General features: G+C 43.8%; 1 protein-coding gene across 17 annotated transcripts in view; it reads right to left on the reverse strand.

Annotated features, from left to right (window-relative positions):
* LOC112224679 (peripheral plasma membrane protein CASK-like) overlaps nt 1-22931 on the reverse strand; it is a 219969-nt gene that overhangs the window by 21597 nt on the left and 175441 nt on the right. For 9 of the 17 annotated variants that reach the window (XM_042319929.1, XM_042319943.1, XM_042319927.1 and 6 more), the window contains 8 exons: nt 21997-22077; nt 14835-15023; nt 14501-14579; nt 13524-13609; nt 12691-12759; nt 11899-11973; nt 4169-4204; nt 1443-1487 (listed from right to left, as the gene is read on the reverse strand). In XM_042319929.1, coding sequence (XP_042175863.1) covers nt 1443-1487; nt 4169-4204; nt 11899-11973; nt 12691-12759; nt 13524-13609; nt 14501-14579; nt 14835-15023; nt 21997-22077 — 660 coding nt within the window. The remainder of the gene's footprint in view (nt 1-1442; nt 1488-4168; nt 4205-11898; nt 11974-12690; nt 12760-13523; nt 13610-14500; nt 14580-14834; nt 15024-21996; nt 22078-22931) is intronic. The other 8 variants (XM_042319934.1, XM_042319933.1, XM_042319932.1 and 5 more) reach the window with 3 other exon arrangements.

The raw sequence follows: 22931 nt of genomic DNA on the forward strand, positions 1-22931 counted from the left end.
TTCTTCCTAGGGTCCTGCCTTTCTAGGGAGTTTTTCCTAGCCACCGTGCTTCTACACCTGCATTGCTTGCTGTTTGGGATTTTAGGCTGGGTTTCCGTATAAGCACTTTGTGACATCTGCTGATGTAAAAAGGGCTTCATAAACAAATGTGATTTGATTTGATTCAACTGATATAAATGGCACAGGAATCGTTAACACAGAGTTCTCTCTTTAGAATCTCTCATGGATCGTTAACACAGAGTTGTCTCTTTAGAATCTCTCAGGGATCGTTAACACAGGGTTGTCTCTTTAGAATCTCTCATGGATCGTTAACACAGAGTTATCTCTTTAGAATCTCTCATGGATCGTTAACACAGAGTTGTCTCTTTAGAATCTCTCAGGGATCGTTAACACAGGGTTGTCTCTTTAGAATCTCTCATGGATCGTTAACACAGAGTTATCTCTTTAGAATCTCTCAGGGATTGATAACACAGAGTTGTCGCTTTAGAATCTCTCGTGGATCGTTAACACAGGGTTGTCTCTCTAGAATCTCTCAGGGATCGTTAACACAGGGTTGTCTCTTTAGAATCTCTCAGGGATCGTTAACACAGAGTTGTCTCTTTAGAATCTCTCATGGATCGTTAACACAGGGTTGTCTCTTTAGAATCTCTCATGGATCGTTAACACAGAGTTGTCTCTTTAGAATCTCTCATGGATCGTTAACACAGAGTTGTCTCTTTAGAATCTCTCATGGATCGTTAACACAGAGTTATCTCTTTAGAATCTCTCAGGGATTGATAACACAGAGTTGTCGCTTTAGAATCTCTCGTGGATCGTTAACACAGGGTTGTCTCTTTAGAATCTCTCAGGGATCGTTAACACAGGGTTGTCTCTTTAGAATCTCTCAGGGATCGTTAACACAGAGTTGTCTCTTTAGAATCTCTCATGGATCGTTAACACAGAGTTGTCTCTTTAGAATCTCTCATGGATCGTTAACACAGGGTTGTCTCTTTAGAATCTCTCATGGATCGTTAACACAGGGTTGTCTCTTTAGAATCTCTCTTTGGACTTGTTAAAACATATGTTCTGTATCACTGACTGATTCAACACACCTTTAGCACCAGAGTACCAGTCTTGTGCAGTGTCTGATAAGACCTGTTCATACGTTCATATTTAATACAGTTCTCTGAGAAGTGTATTGAGACCTTGTGATACTGCACTCTGAATACAGTAAGACTTGAGTAGATACAATAATCAAAAGGCTGTGGTTTTTCATTGTGGTTTTAATCGTATTAGACTGTAAGATTATACTATATGGGATGTTGTTTCGGAGAAAAAAAAGATTCCTATTACAGTCATCTAAGGGAATAACTATGGTGTAGCCATAGAGATAAAACAATTCCTAGGATGTCTGCTGTTTTATCTCAATGGTGTAGCACTGTGGAGGCAACACTATATCTTACCTTGACAGACATTTTATCCTTGATTGGAGGTCTGGGTACGACCATCTAGGATGTGAAAGCACCACACACACATCATGCAGTAAAACCACTACAGAGTGTCTACACACACAGTACAGTGAGTGGAGCGCGGGGGAGATAGAGAATGTTAAGCATTAATGCTACTATGGTGATGGATTAACATGGATGATGTCACTTTCAGTGTTGGATGTAAATTCCACTTTAATTCATTTTATTCAGAGGATAAATTGAAATTCACTTAATTTCACGAATTGCCTGTTTCTGTCAAAGAGGATTCAATTCATCCTCTGAAATGGAATTTAAATGGTATTGACCCCAACTCTGGTTATAATGAGGAGACTGGCCCGTTGGAATTCTTTTGAACACGGATTCCTTCCCTTGTTCCTTCTTATAACGAGGAGACTGACCCATTGGAATTATTTTAAACATGCATTCCTTCCTTCTTATAATGAGGAGACTGACCCATTGGAATTCTTTTAAACATGCATTCCTTCCTTCTTATAATGAGGAGACTGACCCATTGGAATTCTTTTAAACATGCATTCCTTCCTTCTTATAATGAGGAGACTGACCCATTGGAATTCTTTTAAACATGCATTCCTTCCTTCTTATAATGAGGAGACTGACCCATTGGAATTCTTTTAAACATGCATTCCTTCCTTCTTATAATGAGGAGACTGACCCATTGGAATTCTTTAAACACTCATTCCTTCCTTCTTATAATGAGGAGACTGGCCCTTTAGAATTCTTTTGAACACATATTCCTTCCCTTGTTCCTGCCTTCATTTTAAAATATCTGAAAAGACTAGATTGGTAAAATACATGGATAAGCTTTAACCTATCCAACACTGTCAGATCAGTGATTGCTTATCAAGGAAGGGAGGTAGAATGCATTCAGTAACAGGAATCCAAAACAATTTTATGGGTTTCAAATTGAGAGATCATAATGGATGATGATGTCACATGCTAATGGTTGAGATTATAGAGGGCTTGAGGAGGCAGTAACACCCTCCAAACTGTCCAATACTGCCCATGCATGGGTCTTAGTTATCTGATTGGAGACTGACGTGTAATGCCGTTTAATGTGCGACTGTGCAGTTCAGTGAAGTAACTGCAGCCATGTCTCAGTGAGACAGTGCTACTGTGGGCGACCTCTACTGGTGGCATCTACACACTGGATGTACGCAACTCTCCTGGGATGAGGTTTGGTTAGGTTTATTAGATTAAAGCTCAGGTCAAGTTACTCGTTGGGTTTGCGCTGGTGTATGGGTTTAAGATGGGCGTTTGAGTCTACACAGACAGTCAGTGATGGTGTTTCTGTTGGGGTCCACAAAGACAATGATGAAAGGGGTGAGGAGGAGGGTGATGGAGCACCACTGTTTAAACAATGCCTGTGCCATTAGTTTACAGCTAGGATTTTACTAATCAAAGCTAACTAGGTATATACTCTTTGGTTACACAGTTACAGTTAGTCACCAGCTCTGGTCCTGTTGGCCCACAGGGTGAGAAGACTGTCCCAAACCAGCTCTAGTCCTGTTGGCCCACAGGGTGAGAAGACTGTCCCAAACCAGCTCTAGTCCTGTTGGCCCACAGGGTGAGAAGACTGTCCCAAACCAGCTCTGGTCCTGTTGGCCCACAGGGTGAGCAGACTGTCCCAAACCAGCTCTGGTCCTGTTGGCCCACAGGGTGAGCAGACTGTCCTAAACAAGCTCTGGCCCTGTTGGTCCACAGGGTGAGCAAGACTGTCCCAAACAAAGCTCTGGTCCTATTGGCCCACAGGGTGAGCAGACTGTATCAGCTAGCTATCAACAATAATAATAGATACCTTAACAAGTAGAATCAGGGGTGTTATTGCTGGGCTGAAACAAAAGCCTGCACTACCCTATAGCTGTCAAAGACCAGGGCTAGAAACCACCAGACTGTGATCTGATTTAGGGATGCCCAATTATAATCTGTATTCTGTCTTAAGGGGAAGGTCTGGATATTGGTGAGTAAAGGGGGGCCACAAGCCATTCCGTGTCCCTAGGCCAGGCAGGGGAGCTAGGGAGAGAGAGAAGCCGGAGTGGGGGGGGCAGCACTGGAGGCCTGGAGCTCGGGCTTCTTTTAGCATGGACAGACAGACAGACAGACAGACAGACAGACAGACAGACAGACAGACAGACAGACAGACAGACAGACAGACAGACAGACAGACAGACAGACAGACAGACAGACAGACAGACAGACAGACAGACAGACAGACAGACAGACAGACAGACAGACAGACAGACACACAGACAGACAGACACAGACAGACAGACAGACTAGGTATGACATATGTAAGCAGCAGGGGTAGATTTGGAGTCTGAATTGTCTTGGATTGAGACCAATATCCAGTAGTATTTCTTTGAGAGAGGTCATGGCCCAGTCTAGCAGACACTATCCTGCTCTAAACACAGCTTGGAGATCAGTCTGTAGCCACAGTATATTAACAACATTGTAAGTGAATGGAGTCTACTCTTATGGGTTGACCTTGACAGTTAGTCAATGGGGGGGTGGGGGGCATGTGAACTCGCAAACACACTGTGTCTGTGCACATATGCGCACACACACGCACACACACAGATGTGTAGACATTGGATGAGGGGAAATGAATGGAGGAGTTGTGAGGGGTTGTGTGTTACAGTTCAGCTTGTGTGTTTCACAAGGTAGAGAGTGCTGGTATTCACCTGTCGACTCTTGGGTTGGACGGTAGACGGCAGATCCTGAAGAGAAAACACCAGCAGTGACAGAGACAGAGAGTTTACACCAGAGAGAGGCAGGGGAACTGCCACAACAACACCATAATATTGTGTACAGAAGACAGTCAAACACACATTCCCTACCCTCATGTCACCAATGAGAGAGAGGGTACAGTGATTCTCAGTTAGCCATACAGACATAGTTGAGCTTTAGGGTGTTAGAACAGAACTTCTGCAGGACAAATCTTGCAGAAGTGAGCAGGAAAGCAGAGAGCAGGCAAAGCAATTTCAGCACCGAAGTGTACAGTTATCAGGTAGGTAGGTATTTAGGTTTGGTAGGTAGGTATAGGTAGGTAGGTAGGTAGGTAGGTATAGGTAGGTAGGTAGGTAGGTATAGGTAGGTAGGTAGGTAGGGGTAGGTAGGTCTGTATGCATAGGTAGGTAGAGGTAGGTAGGTAGGTATGTATGCATAGGTAGGTGTAGGCACAGTTGAAGTCAGAAGTTTACATACACTTAGGTTGGAGTCATTAAAACTCGTTTTTCAACCACTCCACATATTTCTTGTTAACAAACTATAGTTTTGGCAAGTCGGTTAGGACATCTACTTTGTGCGTGACACAAGTCATTTTTCCAACAATTGTTTACAGACAGATTATTTCACTTATAATTCACTGTATCACAATTCCATTGTATCAGAAGTTTACATTCACTAAGTTGACTGTGCTTTTAAATAGCTTGGAAAATTCCAGAAAATGATGTCATGGCTTTAGAAGCTTCTGATAGGCTAATAGACTGTAGACTGTAACTAGGTAAACTTATACTCTGTTTTATTATATCTTATTAACAATATGAATTCATAAGTGAGGGATTGTGGAGCATGAAACAGGGGGTAATTAAATGAGATAAATACCATTCCAGCCAGGTTGGAGAAGACTGGAAGTGTTTTTTTTAAGTAAGCAGAAAGGGTCGATAACCTATGGTTGAACCGACTCAACTTAGCTCTGGGATGTTTAGAGAAGGCAGTGTCTGTTTTCTTAGGTTTTCCATTAGCTGGAACTGTCTGCTGAATGGTGATGGATGAAAACTTCCGAAGGTTTATCTCGAATGAACTTTTGAACTGTTGGGAGAAAGAATATTTTATAACCTATGACGTCATATTTTGTATATAAACTGTTGTTGGTGGTTACATGGCAGCGCGCTCCGAGAATAAATACTATTATCTATTTTTGATAAGACTGGTCTCTGTCTATTTTATGCAAATAAGAATCTTACAAATTCTCATAAAATAGACTAAGTGAATTCAATTAAAGAAAACATATTGGAATTATGAAATTACATTAACATATACACATCCTCATCAATCAATAATCTACAATGGATGCTATATGTAGATAGGCAGGTATAGGTAGGTACAGGTAAGTAGGCAGAGGTAGGTAGGTAAGTATAGGTAGGTAGGTATAGGTAAGTAGGTAGAGGTAGGTAGGTAGAGGTAGGTAGGTAGGTACGTAGATTTAGGTAGGTAGGTAGATATAGGTAGGTAGATATAGGTAGGTATAGGTAGGTAGGTAGGTATAGGTAGGTAGAGAGGTAGGTATAGGTAGATATAGGTAGATAGGTATAGGTAGGTACAGGTAAGTAGGTAGAGGTAGGTAGGTAGGTACGTAGATTTAGGTAGGTAGGTACAGGTACGTAGATATAGGTATGTAGGTAGGTATAGGTAGGTAGAGAGGTAGGTATAGGTAGATAGGTAGATAGGTATAGGTAGGTATAGGTAAGTAGGTAGAGGTAGGTAGGTAGGGACGTAGATTTAGGTAGGTAGGTACAGGTACGTAGATGTAGGTATAGGTAGGTAGGTAGATACAGCGGCAAGAAAAAGTATGTGAAACCTTTGGAATTACCTGGATCGCTGCATAAATTGGTCACCAAATTTGATCTAATCGTCATCTAAGTTACAACAATAGACAAACATAGTGTGCTTAAACTAATAAGACACAAATTATTGTATTTTTCTTGTCTATATTGAATACATAATTTAAACATTCCCAGTGTAGGCTGGAAAAAGTATGTGAACCCCTAGGCTAATGACTTCTCCAACAGCTAATTAGAGTCAGTAGTCAGCTAACCTGGAGTCCAATCAATGAGACCAGATTGGAGATGTTGGTTAGAGCTGCCTTGCCCTATAAAAACACTCACAAAATTTGAGTTTGCTATTCACAAGAAGCATGGTCTGATGTGAACCATGCCTCGAATAAAAGAGATCTCAAAAGACCTAAGATTAAGAATTGTTGACTTGCATAAAGCTGGAAAGGGTTACAAAATGTTCTCTAAAAGCCTTGATGTCCATCAGTCCACGGTAAGAAAAATTGTCTGTATATCAAGAAAGTTCAGCACTGTTACTACTATCCCAAGGAGTGGCCGTCCTGCAAAGTTGACTACAAGATCACAGAGCAGAATGCTCAATGAGGCTAAGAAGAATCCTAGCGTGTCAGCTAAAGACCAAAGACTAAAATCTCTGGAACATGCTAACATCTCTGTTGATGAGTCCACGATACGTAAAACACTAAACAAGAATGGTGTTCATGGGAGGTTACCACGGAAGAAGCCACTGCTGTCCAAACAAAAACATTGAGGCACGTCTGAAGTTTGCAAAAGTGCACCTGGATGTTCCACAGCACTACTGGCAAAATATTCGGTGGACAGATTAAACTACAGTTGAGTTGTTTGGAAGGAACACACAACACCATGTGTGGAGAAAAAAAGGCACAGCACACCAACATCAAAACCTCATCCCAACTGTAAAGTATGGTGGAGGGGGCATCATGGTTTGGGGCTGCTTTGCTGCCTCAGGCCTGGACAATTGCTATCATTTGACAGAAAAATGAATTCCCAAGTTTATCAAGACATTTTGCAGGAGAATGTTAGGCTATCTGTCGGCCAACTGAAGCTCAACAGAAGTTGGGTGATGCAACAGGACAACAACCCAAAAGACAGAAGTAAATCGACAACAGAATGACTTGAACAGAAGAAAATACGCCTTCTTGAGTGGCCCAGTCAGAGTCCTGACCTCAAACCGATTGAAATGCTGTGGCATGACCTCAAGAGAGTGGTTCACACCAGACATCCCAAGAATATTGCTGAACCTAAACAGTTTTTATAAATACATTTATAAATAAATTCCTCCTGACTGTTGTGCAGGTCTGATCCTCAACTACAGAAAACATTTGGTTGAGGTTATTGCTGCCATAGAAGGGTCAACCAGTTATTAAATCCAAGGGTTCACATACTTTTCCCACCCTGCACTGTGAATGTTTACACTGTGTTCAATAAAGACATGAAAACATATAATTGTTTGTGTGTTATTAGTTTAAGCAGACTGTGTTTTTCTATTGTTGTGACCTAGATGAAGATCAGATCAATTTTTGTGACCAATTTATGCAGAAATCCAGGTCTTCCAAAGGGTTCACATACTTTTTCTTGCCGCTGTAGGTATAGATAGGTACAGGTAAGTAGAGGTGCAGTGGCGGCGAAAGTATTCACCCCTCTTGGCATTTTTCCTATTTTGTTGCCTTATGTCATGACGTTGCCCTCTTTGGGTACAGCGACCACCATCCCCCTCTCTCTGCCTCCTACAAACAGGCCGCTGTGGTCAGAGAAGTCGTAAATTCCTAGGGAAGATCCTGCCTCATGGCCACACAGTATAGAGACAGAGTGAAGTTTCATAGAGAACAAAGGAATTTCTTCCACCTCACAGAACTTGAGGTCTGAACAACATTTATGTTCTGGAGAAAATATAAAAGATCGGTGAAGAATCCAGCTACAAACTGGTCCGTTTGTTACAAGTTTGTACAACTAATGAGAGACGGTGCGGCCACATTACCATAACGTTGTTTATATAATAGCCTCAGATATGAGGTTTACATCTAATTGTTGAATAAGATGAATGAGTGAGGATGATACTGTTTGTAAAATTGTGTAATGTGATTTTGGACTGTTTAATGAAGGAAACTCCAACTCCCTTTTGAGTTTAACTAAATCAGAGGGCCACCCATGAGCACAGTCATGGTCGGGCATCCTGGGACATGCCCTTTTCTGCCCTTCCGAATAAAACCCCCACTCGGGTTTTCTATCACCAGACCATGTTATCTCTCAATCATGAGAGGACAAAGGTTGCAGACCAGCTTACCTCGATAACGAGAAGGTCAAGGTTTGAGACGATTGCTGAATCTTTTAACCATCCCACGTGGTTAAACTCTTAGACTATCAATACCGACAGAATAAGAACAAGTCTTTGATATTAATTACTAGTCTGCAGCTAGGAATTCGGTATCATTGAAAGCGAAGAACGACATCCGCCTAAACATCCATTATAACGACATGGATGAATGTCACTCTGAACTATGCACTCTAACCACGACAGAGAGAGAGAGAGAGAGAGAGAGAGAGAGAGAGAGAGAGAGAGAGAGAGAGAGAGAGAGAGAGAGAGAGAGGACGGAAACTCTCCAACAGAAACAAACTTTTCAGCTGAGATCCCGACGACACACTGAGCGTAAATATATATATTGATTGCATTTGTTCCCGAATGAGTGAGTGTTCATGTGCAAAGGATTAGCATTTCAATTGTTAGAATGATCTTCTGTGTGTTGTCTTCTCAGTCGACCCCCACTTCCCTTTTGTACAACAAGCCGTCATGCCGGTTTAGCCCACTAGGGCACATTCCCCTCTCATTTCTTGTAACTTTGTTTGTTTGTTTATACATTTCTGTGAATTACTTAGTTAGTAAATACATTATTTAAGACAATTGATGTATGGATGACTCATAGTGAAGACTGGGTTCGTGCAGATAACCAACAATTTACGACGTTTGGAATGAGACTAACGTGAGGTAAAATAAAGAATTCATTAATTTGAAGACTAATTGATCAGATATAAAATATCTGAAAAGTTATATTAGGAAAATTATAACTTTGTAATCTGAATATTTTCCTTCGTGCCCCGACTTCCTAGTTAATTACAGTTACATGATTAATCAGTTTAATTGCGTAATACTAATTACAGAGAATCTTTGATAAAAACGAAAAGTCTTCATTTAATGATATTAAAGACATGACACTTTCAACCGGGAATTAAAATGGTTTTTGGGGGATTTGTATCATTTGATTTACGCAACATGTCTACCACTATGAAAATGCAAAATATTTTTTTATTGTGAAACAAACAAGAAATAAGACATGTCTCTTGGGGTATGTCTCTATAAGCTTGGCACATCTAGCCACTGGCATTTTTGCCCTTCAAGGCAAAACTGCTCCAGCTCCTTCAAGTTGGATGGTTTCCGCTGGTGTACAGTCTTTAAGTCATACCACAGATTCTCAATTGGATTGAGCTTTGACTAGGCCATTCCAAGAGATTTAAATGTTTCCCCTTAAATCACTTGAGTGTTGCCATCCATCATTTCTTACATTTCTTCAATTCTGACCAGTGTCCCAGTCCCTGCCATTGAAAAACATCCCCACAGCATGATGCTGCCACCACCATGCTTCACTGTGGGGATGTTGTTCTTGGGGTGATGAGAGGTGTTGGGTTTGCGCCAGACATAGCATTTTCCTTTATGGCCAAAAAGCAACATTTTAGCCTCATCTGACTAAAGTACCTTCCATATGTTTGGGGAGTCTCCCACATGCCTTTTGGCAATTTTTTTCTGGACACTTCCGTAAAGTCTAGCTCTATGGAGTGTACGACTTAAAGTGGTCCTATGGACAGATACTCCAATCTCCGCTATGGAGCTTTGCAGCTCTTTCAGGGTTATCTTTGGTCTCTTTGTTGTCTCTCTGATTAATGCCCTCTTTACCTGGTCCGTGAGTTTTGGTGGGCGGCCCTCTCTTGGCAGGTTTGTTGTGGAGCCATATTCTTTCCATTTTTAAATAATGGATTCAATGGTGCTCCGTGGGATGTTCAAAGTTTAGGATATTTTTTTTATAACCCAACCCTGACCTGTACTTTTCCACAATGTTGTCCCTGACCTGTTTGGAGAGCTCCTTGGTCTTCATGGTGCCATTTGCTTGGTGGGGCCCCTTGCTTAGTGGTGTTGCAGACTCTGGGGCCTTTCAGAACAGGTGTATATATACTGAGATCATGTGACAGATCATGTGACACTTAGATTGTACACAGGTGGACTTTATTTAATGAATTATGTGACTTCTGAAGGTAATTGGTTGTATCAGATCTTATTTAGGGGCTTCATAGCAAAGGGGGTAAATACATATGCATGCACCACTTTTCCGTTTTTTATTTGTTGAATTATTTGAAACAAGTTATTTTTTCATTTTACTTCACCAATTAGGACTATTTTGTGTATGTCCATTACACGAAATCCAAATAAAAATCAAATTAAATTACAGGTTGTAATGCAACAAAATAGGAAAAACGCTAAGGAGGGTGAATACTTTTTCAAGGCACTGTATGTGGGTAGGTAGATGTAGGTAGGTAGAGGTAGGTTGGTAGGTAGAGGTATGTAGATATAGGTAGGTAGGTAGGTACGTACGTAAAGGTAGGCTTGTTGTCTGGATCCTTAGTGAATGTAGTGGATAATATTGAAGGTAGTTGTATAGGAACAGAGTTGTATAGGAACAGAGTTTTATAGGAACATATATATATAGGAACAGAGTTGTATAGGAACAGAGTTTTACAGGAACAGAGTTGTATAGGAACAGAGTTTTATAGGAACAGAGTTGTATAGGAACAGAGTTGTATAGGAACAGAGTTGTATAGGAACAGAGTTTTATAGGAACAAAGTTGTATAGGAACAGAGTTGAATAGGAACAGAGTTGAATAGGAACAGAGCTGTATAGGAACAGGGATGTATAGGAACAGGGATGTATAGGAACAGGGATGTATAGGAACAGGGATGTATAGGAACAGGGATGTATAGGAACAGGGATGTATAGGAACAGGGATGTATAGGAACAGAGCTGTATAGGAACAGGGATGTATAGGAACAGGGATGTATAGGAACAGAGTTGTATAGGAAGAGAGTTTTATAGGAATATAGTTGAATAGGAACAGAGTTGAATAGGAACAGAGCTGTATAGGAACAGGGATGTATAGGAACAGGGATGTATAGGAACAGGGATATATAGGAACAGAGTTTTATAGGAACAGGGATGTATAGGAACAGGGATGTATAGGAACAGAGTTTTATAGGAACAGGGATGTATAGGAACAGAGTTTTATAGGAACAGAGATGTATAGGAACAGAGATGAACAGGAACAGAGCTGTATAGGAACTGAGCTGCATAGGGCCAGAGCTTTGTGTGTGACTGTGTGAGGATTCACAGTTATTTTATGTACTGAAGGTGTCAGCAGAAAGGCACAGCATTTTTACAACACATGGCAGCACTTTACAGCACATGGGAGCGTTTTACAGCACACCAATTTGTAAACGGAGATGTCGGAAATTTGGCTAGAGGTTAAAGGTTGAAGGCTGGTCTGAAAAGCTAGTCATGAGGGTGAGGAGTGACATTCTCTGTACCAGTATCATAACTTAATGTGTTATACAACTGAAAAAGGAAACAAAAATACAAGTTGGAGAGGGGGAAAAATATATTATGATAACAAACAACAACTGAGTCAAAGGTCTGTGTTGGTCGACTTAGGGGAGAAGGGGGTAGTTTTGGTGTTTGGTTTGGTGCTCAGGGGCTGAGGTGGGGGGTGGGGGTCCTTACCAAGATAAAACTGTTAACACTGGAGTGGCCAGTGCCATTGGCAGGGGATTGCCTGGAGTTGGAGGGGGACTCTCTCTGTAACAAGACGCATAGGTCAGACACACACACACACACACACACACACACACACACACACACACACACACACACACACCCTCTCTCTATCGACTATCTACTTGTTCACCAATACAAAGAAAAAGACATTTCACACTCCATGATAAACAAGTAGAAATGACCATCTTCAATGTCTTCAAGGAACTCATAAGATGTGCAATCAAATCAAATCAACATGACTATCTTACTTACTAATCGTAATAGCAATTATCCCTGCACATCTCCATCTCGCCACAGAGGGGCAGTAGGCTCACAAAGACTGTCTCATCAATGTCAGGCTAGAACGTTAGCTGTGAGGCTAATCATCAGATAGCACAACTACATTCTGGTCTCTGTGTGACTGACTGGCCAGACTGGGGATCTGTGTGTGGTTGGTGCCAGATCACAGTTACAGGTTACAAGGGACAGAGGTCAGGGTAGGGTGCGGGGCGTTCCAGTATCTTGGTTGTGAAATTGGTGTGCAGTGTGTCTGACCCAGCCCTGAGCAGAACACAGCAGGACACAGCAGATCCCCACCCGAGGGAAAAGTTCACACATGCACACACACACATTCAGCCACCAGGCAGGCGGTTGGTTGGTTGGTTAGTCAAAGGGTCAGAAGTTTAAACATCCCCAACGTTAACAGGATGGGTCGCGAGGAGAGAAGGTCGGGGAGAGAGGGAAAGGGCGGTGCGTTACCTCACAGGAAGGTCCTTGTGTCCGGTAGCTTGGCACTATCTTAAAGGTGATGCTGCCTCGCATCTCTTTCTGTGGACACATAAACACACACACACTCAGCATTGAAGCACACAAGATGTCACGCCTGCTCCCCCTCCCTGGCGCAGCATTACATACTCCTGCTACAATCAGTACGCACACCTGCCTTTCCCCATCACCCGCATCAGTGTATTATTGGAGTCACCTGGACTCACCTGTTTATTACCTCCCCTATATGTGTCAGTTCCCCATCTCTGTTCCCCACTGCTGCAGAGATTGTCGTTTGTCTGTGTATCTGTGATGCTGATGCTGTACCTGTCATGATGCTGTACTCCCCGTACCTGTCATTACACAAGTACACACACACACACACACACACACACACACACACACACACACGGACACACACGCACACACACACACACACACGCACGCACGCACGCACGCACCCGCAAGCACACGCACGCGCACGCACGCGCACGCACGCACACACACACACACACGCACGCACACACACACACACACACACACACACACACACACACACACACACACACACACACACACACACACACACACACACACACACACACACACACACACACACACACACACACACGCACACACGCACGCACGCACGCACCCGCAAGCACACGCACGCACACCGCGCACGCACGCACACACACACACACACACACACACACACACACACACACACACACACACACACACACACACACACACACACACACACACGCACACACACACACACACACACACACGCACACGCACGCACACAAACAATGTCCACTCACCAGCATCCTCTGTAGTTGCTCTACTGTCTGGTTGGCTACACTGATGCTGTTGATCTCTCTGATCTCATCTCCTACATGCAGCGTTCCTACAAAACACACGACAAACAGTCATTACACTACAGACACTGTCATGAAGATGTCCTGGAACAATCGACAGACACTGTCAAAAAGATGACCTGGAACAATCTACAGACACTGTCATAAAGATGACCTGGAACAATCTACAGACACTGTCATGAAGATGTCCTGGAACAATCTACAGACACTGTCATAAAGATGACCTGGAACAATCTACAGACACTGTCATAAAGATGACCTGGAACAATCTACAGACACTGTCATAAAGATGACCTGGAACAATCTACAGACACTGTCATAAAGATGACCTGGAACAATCTACAGACACTGTCATGAAGATGTCCTGGAACAATCTACAGACACTGTCATAAAGATGTCCTCGAACAATCTACAGACACTGTCATGAAGATGTCCTGGAACAATCTACAGACACTGTCATAAAGATGTCCTGGAACAATCTACAGACACTGTCATGAAGATGACCTGGAACAATCTACAGACACTGTCATAAAGATGTCCTGGAACAATCTACAGACACTGTCATAAAGATGACCTGGAACAATCTACAGACACTGTCATAAAGATGACCTGGAACAATCTACAGACACTGTCATAAAGATGTCCTGGAACAATCTACAGACACTGTCATAAAGATGTCCTGGAACAATCTACAGACACTGTCATAAAGATGTCCTGGAACAATCTACAGACACTGTCATAAAGATGTCCTGGAACAATCTACAGACACTGTCATAAAGATGTCCTGGAACAATCTACAGACACTGTCATAAAGATGACCATAATAATCTGTTGACCAGTAATAATGTTTAATAGTCTAGTCTATTGACCAGTAATAATTACAATATCTGTTAGTGTAATAAAATGAGGTGGCTGGCTACCTTGTCTGTGGATCATTCCTCCATGCATTATCCTGGCTACGATACAGTGGTTCAGATTGTTCATCTTCAGCGTGATTCCCTGGAGAGAGAGGACAGGGTTCAGGGGTTAAAGGTCAAGCTTAGGGTCAGAGACTGAGGTGCCAGGCTGAAGGGATGAATAGGGAGAAAAGAACAGAGTGTGTATGACTGCTTGTGGGCCATGTGTGATAATAAATACTGCCAGTGTTAATACTTGCAATGGCAGAACCTGTTTGTGTGCGTCATGTCATACAACCTGTGCATGTGTAAGTGTGTCTGTGTATGTGCTGTGTATGTGCAGGTGTGTGTGTCGTACCATAGGTTCGTCAGTGTTCTTCTGGAACTGAACCAGGCGTACTCTTGTCACGTTCTCCAGGTCCATGTCTCCGTTGGTGTTCTCGGGAGATTCTCCGTTCAGGTAGGGTGAGGTGGGCGGGGGGGTCACCCTCAAAGCCTCATCACTGTACACCTCATGGGCCACCACGTCATGGGTCTGGAGCAAGGCCTGGAACGGGTATTGAGAGATGAGTGAGTGAGAGGAGGAGAGAAACAGAGAGAGGGAGATAGATCGCCATCAAGGGTCTACAGCAAGGCTGACCTAGACACACATCAAGTACTATACTCACTATAACACATCTCTCTCTCTTTCTCTTTCTTTCTCTCTGTCTCTCTCTTTCTCTCTCGCTCTCTTTCTTTCTCTCTGTCTCTCTCTTTCTCTCTCGCTCTCTTTCTCTCTCTCTTTCTCTCTCTCTCAGCTTTGGTGTGAGTCTACTGATGGCACTACCCAAAGACAACCAGCTTTACTTTACTCAATGAGTGAAGTTCTGAGAGGAGGCATGCAGTAATAAAACCACAACAAAGACTACTACCACAGTCTTTTAATAACGCACGCAGTCATCCCACACACTTATTGAGAGTTCAAACATACACACACATATACTCACACACACGCACACAAACATGCACGCACACACACACAGAAGGAGATCAGGGAGTGAGACATGAAGGTAGCGGCAGCCTCTCTGACTCTCATTAAACTACATCCCCACAGGGAGCACACACACACACACACACACACACACACACACACACACACACACACACACACACACACACACACACACACACACACACACACACACACACACACACACACACACACACACACACACACACACACACACACACACACACACACACACACACACACACTACCACACACTACCACAGGAGTGCAGAAGGTGTGTGTGTGTGAGTGTGAGTCTTGAGACCCCTAATGAGATCAAGATCATGGGTTTGAAGTGAACTACCCCCGGACAGAGATGCTTTAAAGTGACAGTCCCCCGAAAACTTTATCTTAACAACCTGATCTGAGGTGATTTCAGCACAGTAACAAAGTGCATCCTACCTTCAGTTGAACACTGCTATGGACACAACATAGACCAGTGTCATTACCTTATATTAGGCAGGGTTCAGGTTTGACCAGAAAATTATGACACCTTCAGCCATCTACACTATACTACAACAGGAACATTAAAAGCTAGACACACTCCTGTACTTATTTTGGAAGATGATACAAGAGGGAAAACATCTGTGGAACTGGAATTCTGAAGTCAACCCCAGAGTTCTAGAATATCTGGTCCGGAGTAAAGTTGACCAAAAATGGAATTCTACAGTTACAGAATTAGAAGGTTAGGTCCTCACCAGTTTCAGTAGCTAGTAGAGTGAGTGGTGGACGACGGAGACATCACAAGGTGCTCATGAGAGAGTAGTGGCAGGCTGAGGACACATATGCCCCTGTCTGTGTGTGTCTAGGGATGTGGCAGCTTGTACCTAATGGTTCCTGCCTCCCTCGTATCACCACCTCTGCCTCTCCGTTCCCCCATTTTTGTCAGACCGTGTAGAGCTAGACAGATCGTGTAGAACTAGACAGATCGTGTAGAGCTAGTCAGACCGTGTAGAACTAGACAGACCGTGTAGAACTAGACAGACCGTGTAGAGCTAGGCTCTAGGTCAGATCTACACAACTCACTGACCACTCCATTTCACTCACAATCTCTCCATCTTTCCAAAACCCTCCTTCCATCTCTCCCCTCCACCACTCTCTCTCTCTCCCTTCACAGTACAGTCTGTATTGCTAGGCCCCAACTCTCTCTCTCTCAATTAAATTTCAAGTTAACGTCTTTATTGACATAGGAAACATATGTTAACATTGCCAAAGCAAGTGAAATAGATAATAAAAAAAGTGAAATGAACAATAAAAATTTACAGTAAACATTCCAAACTTAAAATGTCATATGTCTAACAATGGGCAAATATTTAAAGTACAAAAGGAAAAATAAATAAACATAAATATGGTTTGTATTTACTATGGTGTTTGTTCTTCACTGGTTTCCTTTTTCTTGTAGCAACAGGTTACAAATCTTGCTGCTGTGATGGCACACTGTGGTTTTTCAAAATATTATTTGTTTTTAAATTATTTGTGGGTTTGAGTTTGAGGGAAATATGTGTCTCTAATATGGTCATACATTTGGCAGGAGGTTAGGAAGTGAAGCTCAGTTTCCACCTCATTTTGTGGGCAGTGTGCACATAGCCTGTCTTCTCTTGAGAGCCAGGTCTGTCTACATCAGCATTTCTCAATAGCTAGGCTCTGTTTTTTTTGTTTTTGTAATTTTTTCCAGTGTGTCAAGTAATTCTCGTTTTGTTTTCTCATGACTTGGTTGGGTCTAATTGTGTTGCTGTCCTGGGGCTCTGTTCACAAACACAAATAGACCCAACCAAATCATGAGAAAACAAAAGATAATTACTTTTAAAAAACAGAGCAAACTAGAATGCTATTTCAAATCAAATCAAATCAAATTGTATTTGTCACATGCACCGAATACAACAATGTGTAGACCTTACAGTGAAATGCTTACTTACAAGTCCTTAACCAACAATGCCGTTTTAAGAAAAGTCCTAAAAAAGGAAGAGATAAGAATAACAAATAAATAAAGAGCAGCAGTAAAATAACAATAGCGGGGCAATATACAGGGGGTATCGGTACAGAGTCAATGTGCGGGGGCACCGGAGTCGAGGTAATTGAAGTAATATGTACATGTAGGTAGAGTTATTAAAGTGACTATGCATGGATGATAACAGACAGTAGCAGCAGCGTGCAAAGAAGGAGGGCTACATTCATAAGTGCATTAGTAACGTTAAGTACACACAATTTCGCTACATGCGGGGGAGGGGAGGGGCAATGCAAATAGTCTGGGTAGCCATTTGATTAGCTGTTCAGGAGTCTTATGGATGGCACTGGGGTAGAAGCTGTTTAGAAGCCTCTTGGACCTAGACTTGGCGCCCCTGGACCGCTTGCCGTGTGGTAGCAGAGAGAACAGTCTATGACTAGGGCGGCTGGAGTACATTTTTCGGGCTTTACTCTGACACCGCCTGGTATAGAGGTCCTGGATGGCAGGAAGCTTGGCCCCGGTGATGTACTGGGCCGTACGCACTACCCTCTGTAGTGCCTTGCGGTCAGAGGCTGAGCAGTTGCCATACCAGGCAGTTATGCAACCGGTCAGGATGCTCTCATTGGTGCAGCTGTAAAACCTTTTGAGGATCTGAGGACCCATGCAAATCTTTTCAGTCTCCTGAGGGGGAATAGGTTTTGTCGTACCCTCTTTACGACTGTCTTGGTGTGCTTAGACCATGCTAGTTTGTTGGTGATGTGGACACCAAGGAACTTGAAGCTCTCAACTACAGGCCCGTCGACGAGAATGGGGGTGTGCTCGGTCTGCCTTTTCCTGTAGCCCACAATCATCTCCTTTGTCTTGATCACGTTGAGGGAGAGGTTGTTGTCCTTGCACCACACGGTCAGGTCTCTGCCCTCCTCCCTATAGACTGTCTCATCGTTGTCAGTGATCAGGCCTACCACTGTTGTGTCATCAGCAAACTTAATGATGGTGTTGGAATCGTGGCTGGCCGTGCAGTTATGAGTGAACAGGGAGTACAGGAGGGGACTGAGCACGCACCCCTGAGGGGCCCCTATGTTGAGAATCAGCGTGGTGGATGTGTTGTTACTTACCCTTACCACCTGGAGGTGGTGTTTCGTCCTAGGATCCTAAGCTTAGTGATGAGCTTGGAGGGCACTATGGTGTTGAACGCTGAGCTGTAGTCAATGAATAGCATTTTCATATAGGTGTTCCTTTTGTCCAGGTGTGAAAGGGCAGTGTGGAGTGCAATAGAGATTGCATCATCTGTGGATCTGTTGGTGCAGTACACAAATTGGAGTGGTTTTAGGGTTTCTTGGATAATGGTGATCATGTGAGCCATGACCAGTCTTTCAAAGCATTTCATGGCTACAGACGTGAGTGCTACGGGTCTGTAGTCATTTAGGCAGGTCACCTTAGTGTTCTTGGGCACAGGGACTATGGTGGTCTGCTTGAAACATGTTGGTATTACAGACAGGGAGAGGTTGAAAATGTCAGTAAAGACACTTGCCAGTTGGTCAGCGCATGCTCGGAGTACACGTCCTGGTAATCCGTCTGGCCCTGCGGCCTTGTGAATGTTGATCTGTATAAAGGTCTTACTCACATCGGCTGCGGAGAGCGTGATCACACAGTCGTCTGGAACAGCTGATGCTCTCATGCATGTTTCAGTGTTACTTGACTCGAAGCGAGCATAGAAGTTATTTACCTCATCTGGTAGCCTCGTGTCACTGGGCAGCTCTCGGTTGTGCTTCACTTTGTAGTCTGTAATAGTTTGCAAGCCCTGCCACATCCGACGAGCGTCGGAGCTGGTGTAGTATGATTCAATCTTAGTCGCTTTGCATGTTTGATGGTTCGTCGGAGGGCATAGCGGGATTTCTTATAAGCTTCCAGATTAGAGTTTCGCTCCTTTAAAGCGGCAGCTCTACCCTTTAGCTCAGTGCGAATCTTGCCTGTAATCCATGGCTTCTGATTGGGGTATGTACGTACATACGTGCATCGACGTCCTCGATGCACTTATTGATAAAGCCAGTGACTGATGTGGTGTACTCCTCAACGCCATCGGAGGAATCCCGGAACATATTCCAGTCTGTGCTAGCAAAACAGTCCTGTAGTTTAGCATCTGCTTCATCTGACCACTTTTTTTTTATAGACAGAGTCACTGGTTCTTCTTGCTTTAATTTTTGCTTGTAAGCAAGAATCAGGAAGATAGAATTATGGTCAGATTTGCCAAATGGAGGGCGAGGGAGAGCTTTGTACACGTTTCTGTGTGTGGAGTAAAGGTGGTCTAGAATGTTTTTCTCTCTGGTTGCACATTTAACATGCTGATAGAAATTTGGTAAAACTGATTTAAGTTTCCCTGCATTGAAGTCCCCAGGCACTATGAGCGCCGCCTCTGGATGAGCGTTTTCCTGTTTACTAATGGTGGAATACAGCTCATGTGCGGTTTTAGTGCCAGCATCGGTCTGTGGTGGTATGGAGACAGCTACAAAAAATACAGATGAAAACTCTCTAGGTAGATAGTGTGTTCTACAGTTTATCATGAGTATCATGAGATACTCTATCTCAGGTGAGCAAAACCTCGCCTGAGGTAGAAAAGACTTCCTTAAATATTGTGCATCAGCTGTTGTTTACGTACCCACGCCCCGTGTCTTACCAGAGGCTGCCGTTCTATCCTGCTGATAGAGTGGCCCTAAACAGAGAGTACACAGTGGCATAATACCTGACCACTGTGACTGACCCAAAATGAAGGAAAGGTTTGACTATGTACAGACTCAGTGAGTATTGCTATTGAAAAAGGTTGCCGTAGGCAGACCTGGCTCTCAAGAGAAGACAGGCTATGTGCACACTGCCCACAAGATGATGTGGAAACTGAGCTGCACTTCCTAACTTCCTGCCAAATGAATGAACACATTAGAGACACATACTTCCCTCAGATTACACAGACCCACAAAGAATTTAAAAACAAATAATATTTTGATCAACAGTTTTCTCATGATTTGGATAGGTCTAATTGTGTTGCTGTCCTGGGGCTCTGTGGGGTCTGTTTATGTTTGTGAGCAGAGCCCCAGGACCAGCTTGCTTAGGGGACTCTTCTCCAGGTTCATCTTTCTGTAGGTGATGGCTTTGTTATGGAAGGTTTGGGAATCGCTTACTTTTTGGTGGTTGTAGAATTTAACGTCTCTTTTCTAGATTTTGATAATTGGCGGGTATTGGCCTAATTCTGCTCTGCATGCATTATTTGGTGTTTTATGTTGTACACGGAGGATATTTTTGCAGAATTCTGCATGCAGAGTCTCAATTCTTGGATGGTGAGCGGACTCCAGACAGACCTCACAACCATAAAGGGCAAGGGGTTCTATTACTGATTCAAGTATTTTTAGCCAGATCCTAATTGGTATGTCGAATTGTATGTTCCTTTTGACTGCATAGAAGGCCCTACTTGCCTTGTTTCTCAGATTGTTTACAGCTTTGTGGAAGACACCTGTGGTGCTGATGTTTAGACCGAGTGTCTCTCTCTCTCTCTCTCTCTCTCTCTCTCTCTCTCACTGATGTTTCACTCTCTTTCTGTCTCTCTCCTTACCTCTGTCTCTCTCCATCTATCTGCCCCCTCTCTTTCTGTCTCTGTCCTTACCTCTCTGTCTATCTGCCCCCTCTCTCTCCTTACCTCTCTGTCTCTCTCCATCTATCGGCCCCCTCTCTCTCTGTCTATCTCTGTCTCTCTCTTTCTATCTGCCCCCCTCTCTGTCCTTACCTCTGTCTCTCTCCTTCTATCTGCCCCCTCTCTCTCTGTCTATCTCTGTCTCTCTCCATCTATCTGCCCCCTCTCTCTGTCCTTACCTCTCTGTCTCTCTCCATCTATCTGCCCCCTCTCTCTGTCCTTACGTCTCTGTCTCTCTCCTTCTATCTGCCCCCTCTCTCTCTGTCTATCTCTGTCTCTCTCCATCTATCTGCCCCCTCCTCTCTGTCCTTACCTCTCTGTCTCTCTCCTTCTATCTGCCCCCTCTCTCTGTCTATCTCTGTCTCTCTCCTTCTATCTGCCCCCTCTCTCTCTGTCTATCTCTGTCTCTCTCCATCTATCTGCCCCCTCTCTTTCTGTCTCTGTCCTTACCTCTGTCTCTCTCCATCTATCTGCCCCCTCTCTGTCTCTGTCCTTAACTCTCTGTCTCTCTCCATCTATCTGCCCCTCTCTCTCTGTCTCTCTCTGTCTCTCTCCATCTATCTGCCCCCTCTCTCTCTGTCTGTCTCTGTCTCTCTCTGTCTCTCTCCATCTATCTGCCCCCTCTCTCTCTGTCTATCTCTGTCTCTCTCCTTCTATCTGCCCCCTCTCTCTCTGTCTCTCTCCTTCTATCTGCCCCCTCTCTCTCTGTCTCTCTCTGTCTCTCTCCATCTATCTGTCCCCTCTCTCTCTGTCTGTCTCTGTCTCTCTTTGTCTCTGCTATAGCTTCAGTCATGACGCCTAAACACAGCCAAGTCGAGGTGTGTGTGTATGTGTGTGCTTTCACTCACCATAAAGTGCGGCTGGGTCAGTATCCGTCTGAGCTCCTTGGCGTCGTGGTTGTCTGGGTAACAAGAGATCTCTTCCAGTACCTGTAAGGTGGAAGCACAAAAGCACAGGGCGCGAGTCACAGGGCCTTTCTGTAAAGTAGTAGAGTAGTCCTGCTTAATGCCTGTCCCAAAAGCACACTGAAGAGTACATCAACCTCTGGTCTGAGTATACACATATACAGTAATACCCTCTCACACTTCCTAACCCCCCCTCCCTTTAGAACCATGTAAATCAGTATAAATTGCATTTTGAAATGTTCATCCCATAAGTTCCCTCTTCATGGCTTCTCTTGGTTGGCTTCAACCTCACCAAAACCAGGCGCCGCGGAAGAAATGTAATAGGACAGAGGGCAATTACTAATGTTCCTGGACAGCGTGGGGGTAATATAACTATGTGTACTGCCATCACTCAAAACGGGGTCCTCCATCACAATACCACACTGGGTCCGTACAACACCGGCCATATGCTCACTTTTCTGGATGCAATTTACACAATGCTTGTCCCTGATCCAGATCAGGAGCCTGCTAGATTTGTCGTTTTATGGGACAATGTTAGTTTTCACTGGGCTGTTCTGGTCCAAAACTGGTTTGCCATCCAGCCACAATTTGTAGTTTTGTACCTTCCCCCATATTCAGCTTTTCTAAATCCCATAGAGGAATCCTTCTCAGCCCGGCGCTGGAAAGTGTATGATCGCCAACCCTATGCCCGCATGCCGCTTCTCCAGGCAATGGAGGACGCATGTGGGGACATAGAGGGTGCCTCTGTCCAAGGTTGGATACGCCATGCTAGGAGATACTTCCCTCCATGTGGGGACATAGAGGTTGCCTCTGTCCAAGGTTGGATACGCCATGCTAGGAGATACTTCCCTCCATGTGGGGACATAGAGGTTGCCTCT

Source organism: Oncorhynchus tshawytscha, linkage group LG03 (genome assembly GCF_018296145.1).
Source record: "Oncorhynchus tshawytscha isolate Ot180627B linkage group LG03, Otsh_v2.0, whole genome shotgun sequence".
In the NCBI taxonomy this organism is placed as follows: domain Eukaryota; kingdom Metazoa; phylum Chordata; class Actinopteri; order Salmoniformes; family Salmonidae; genus Oncorhynchus; species Oncorhynchus tshawytscha.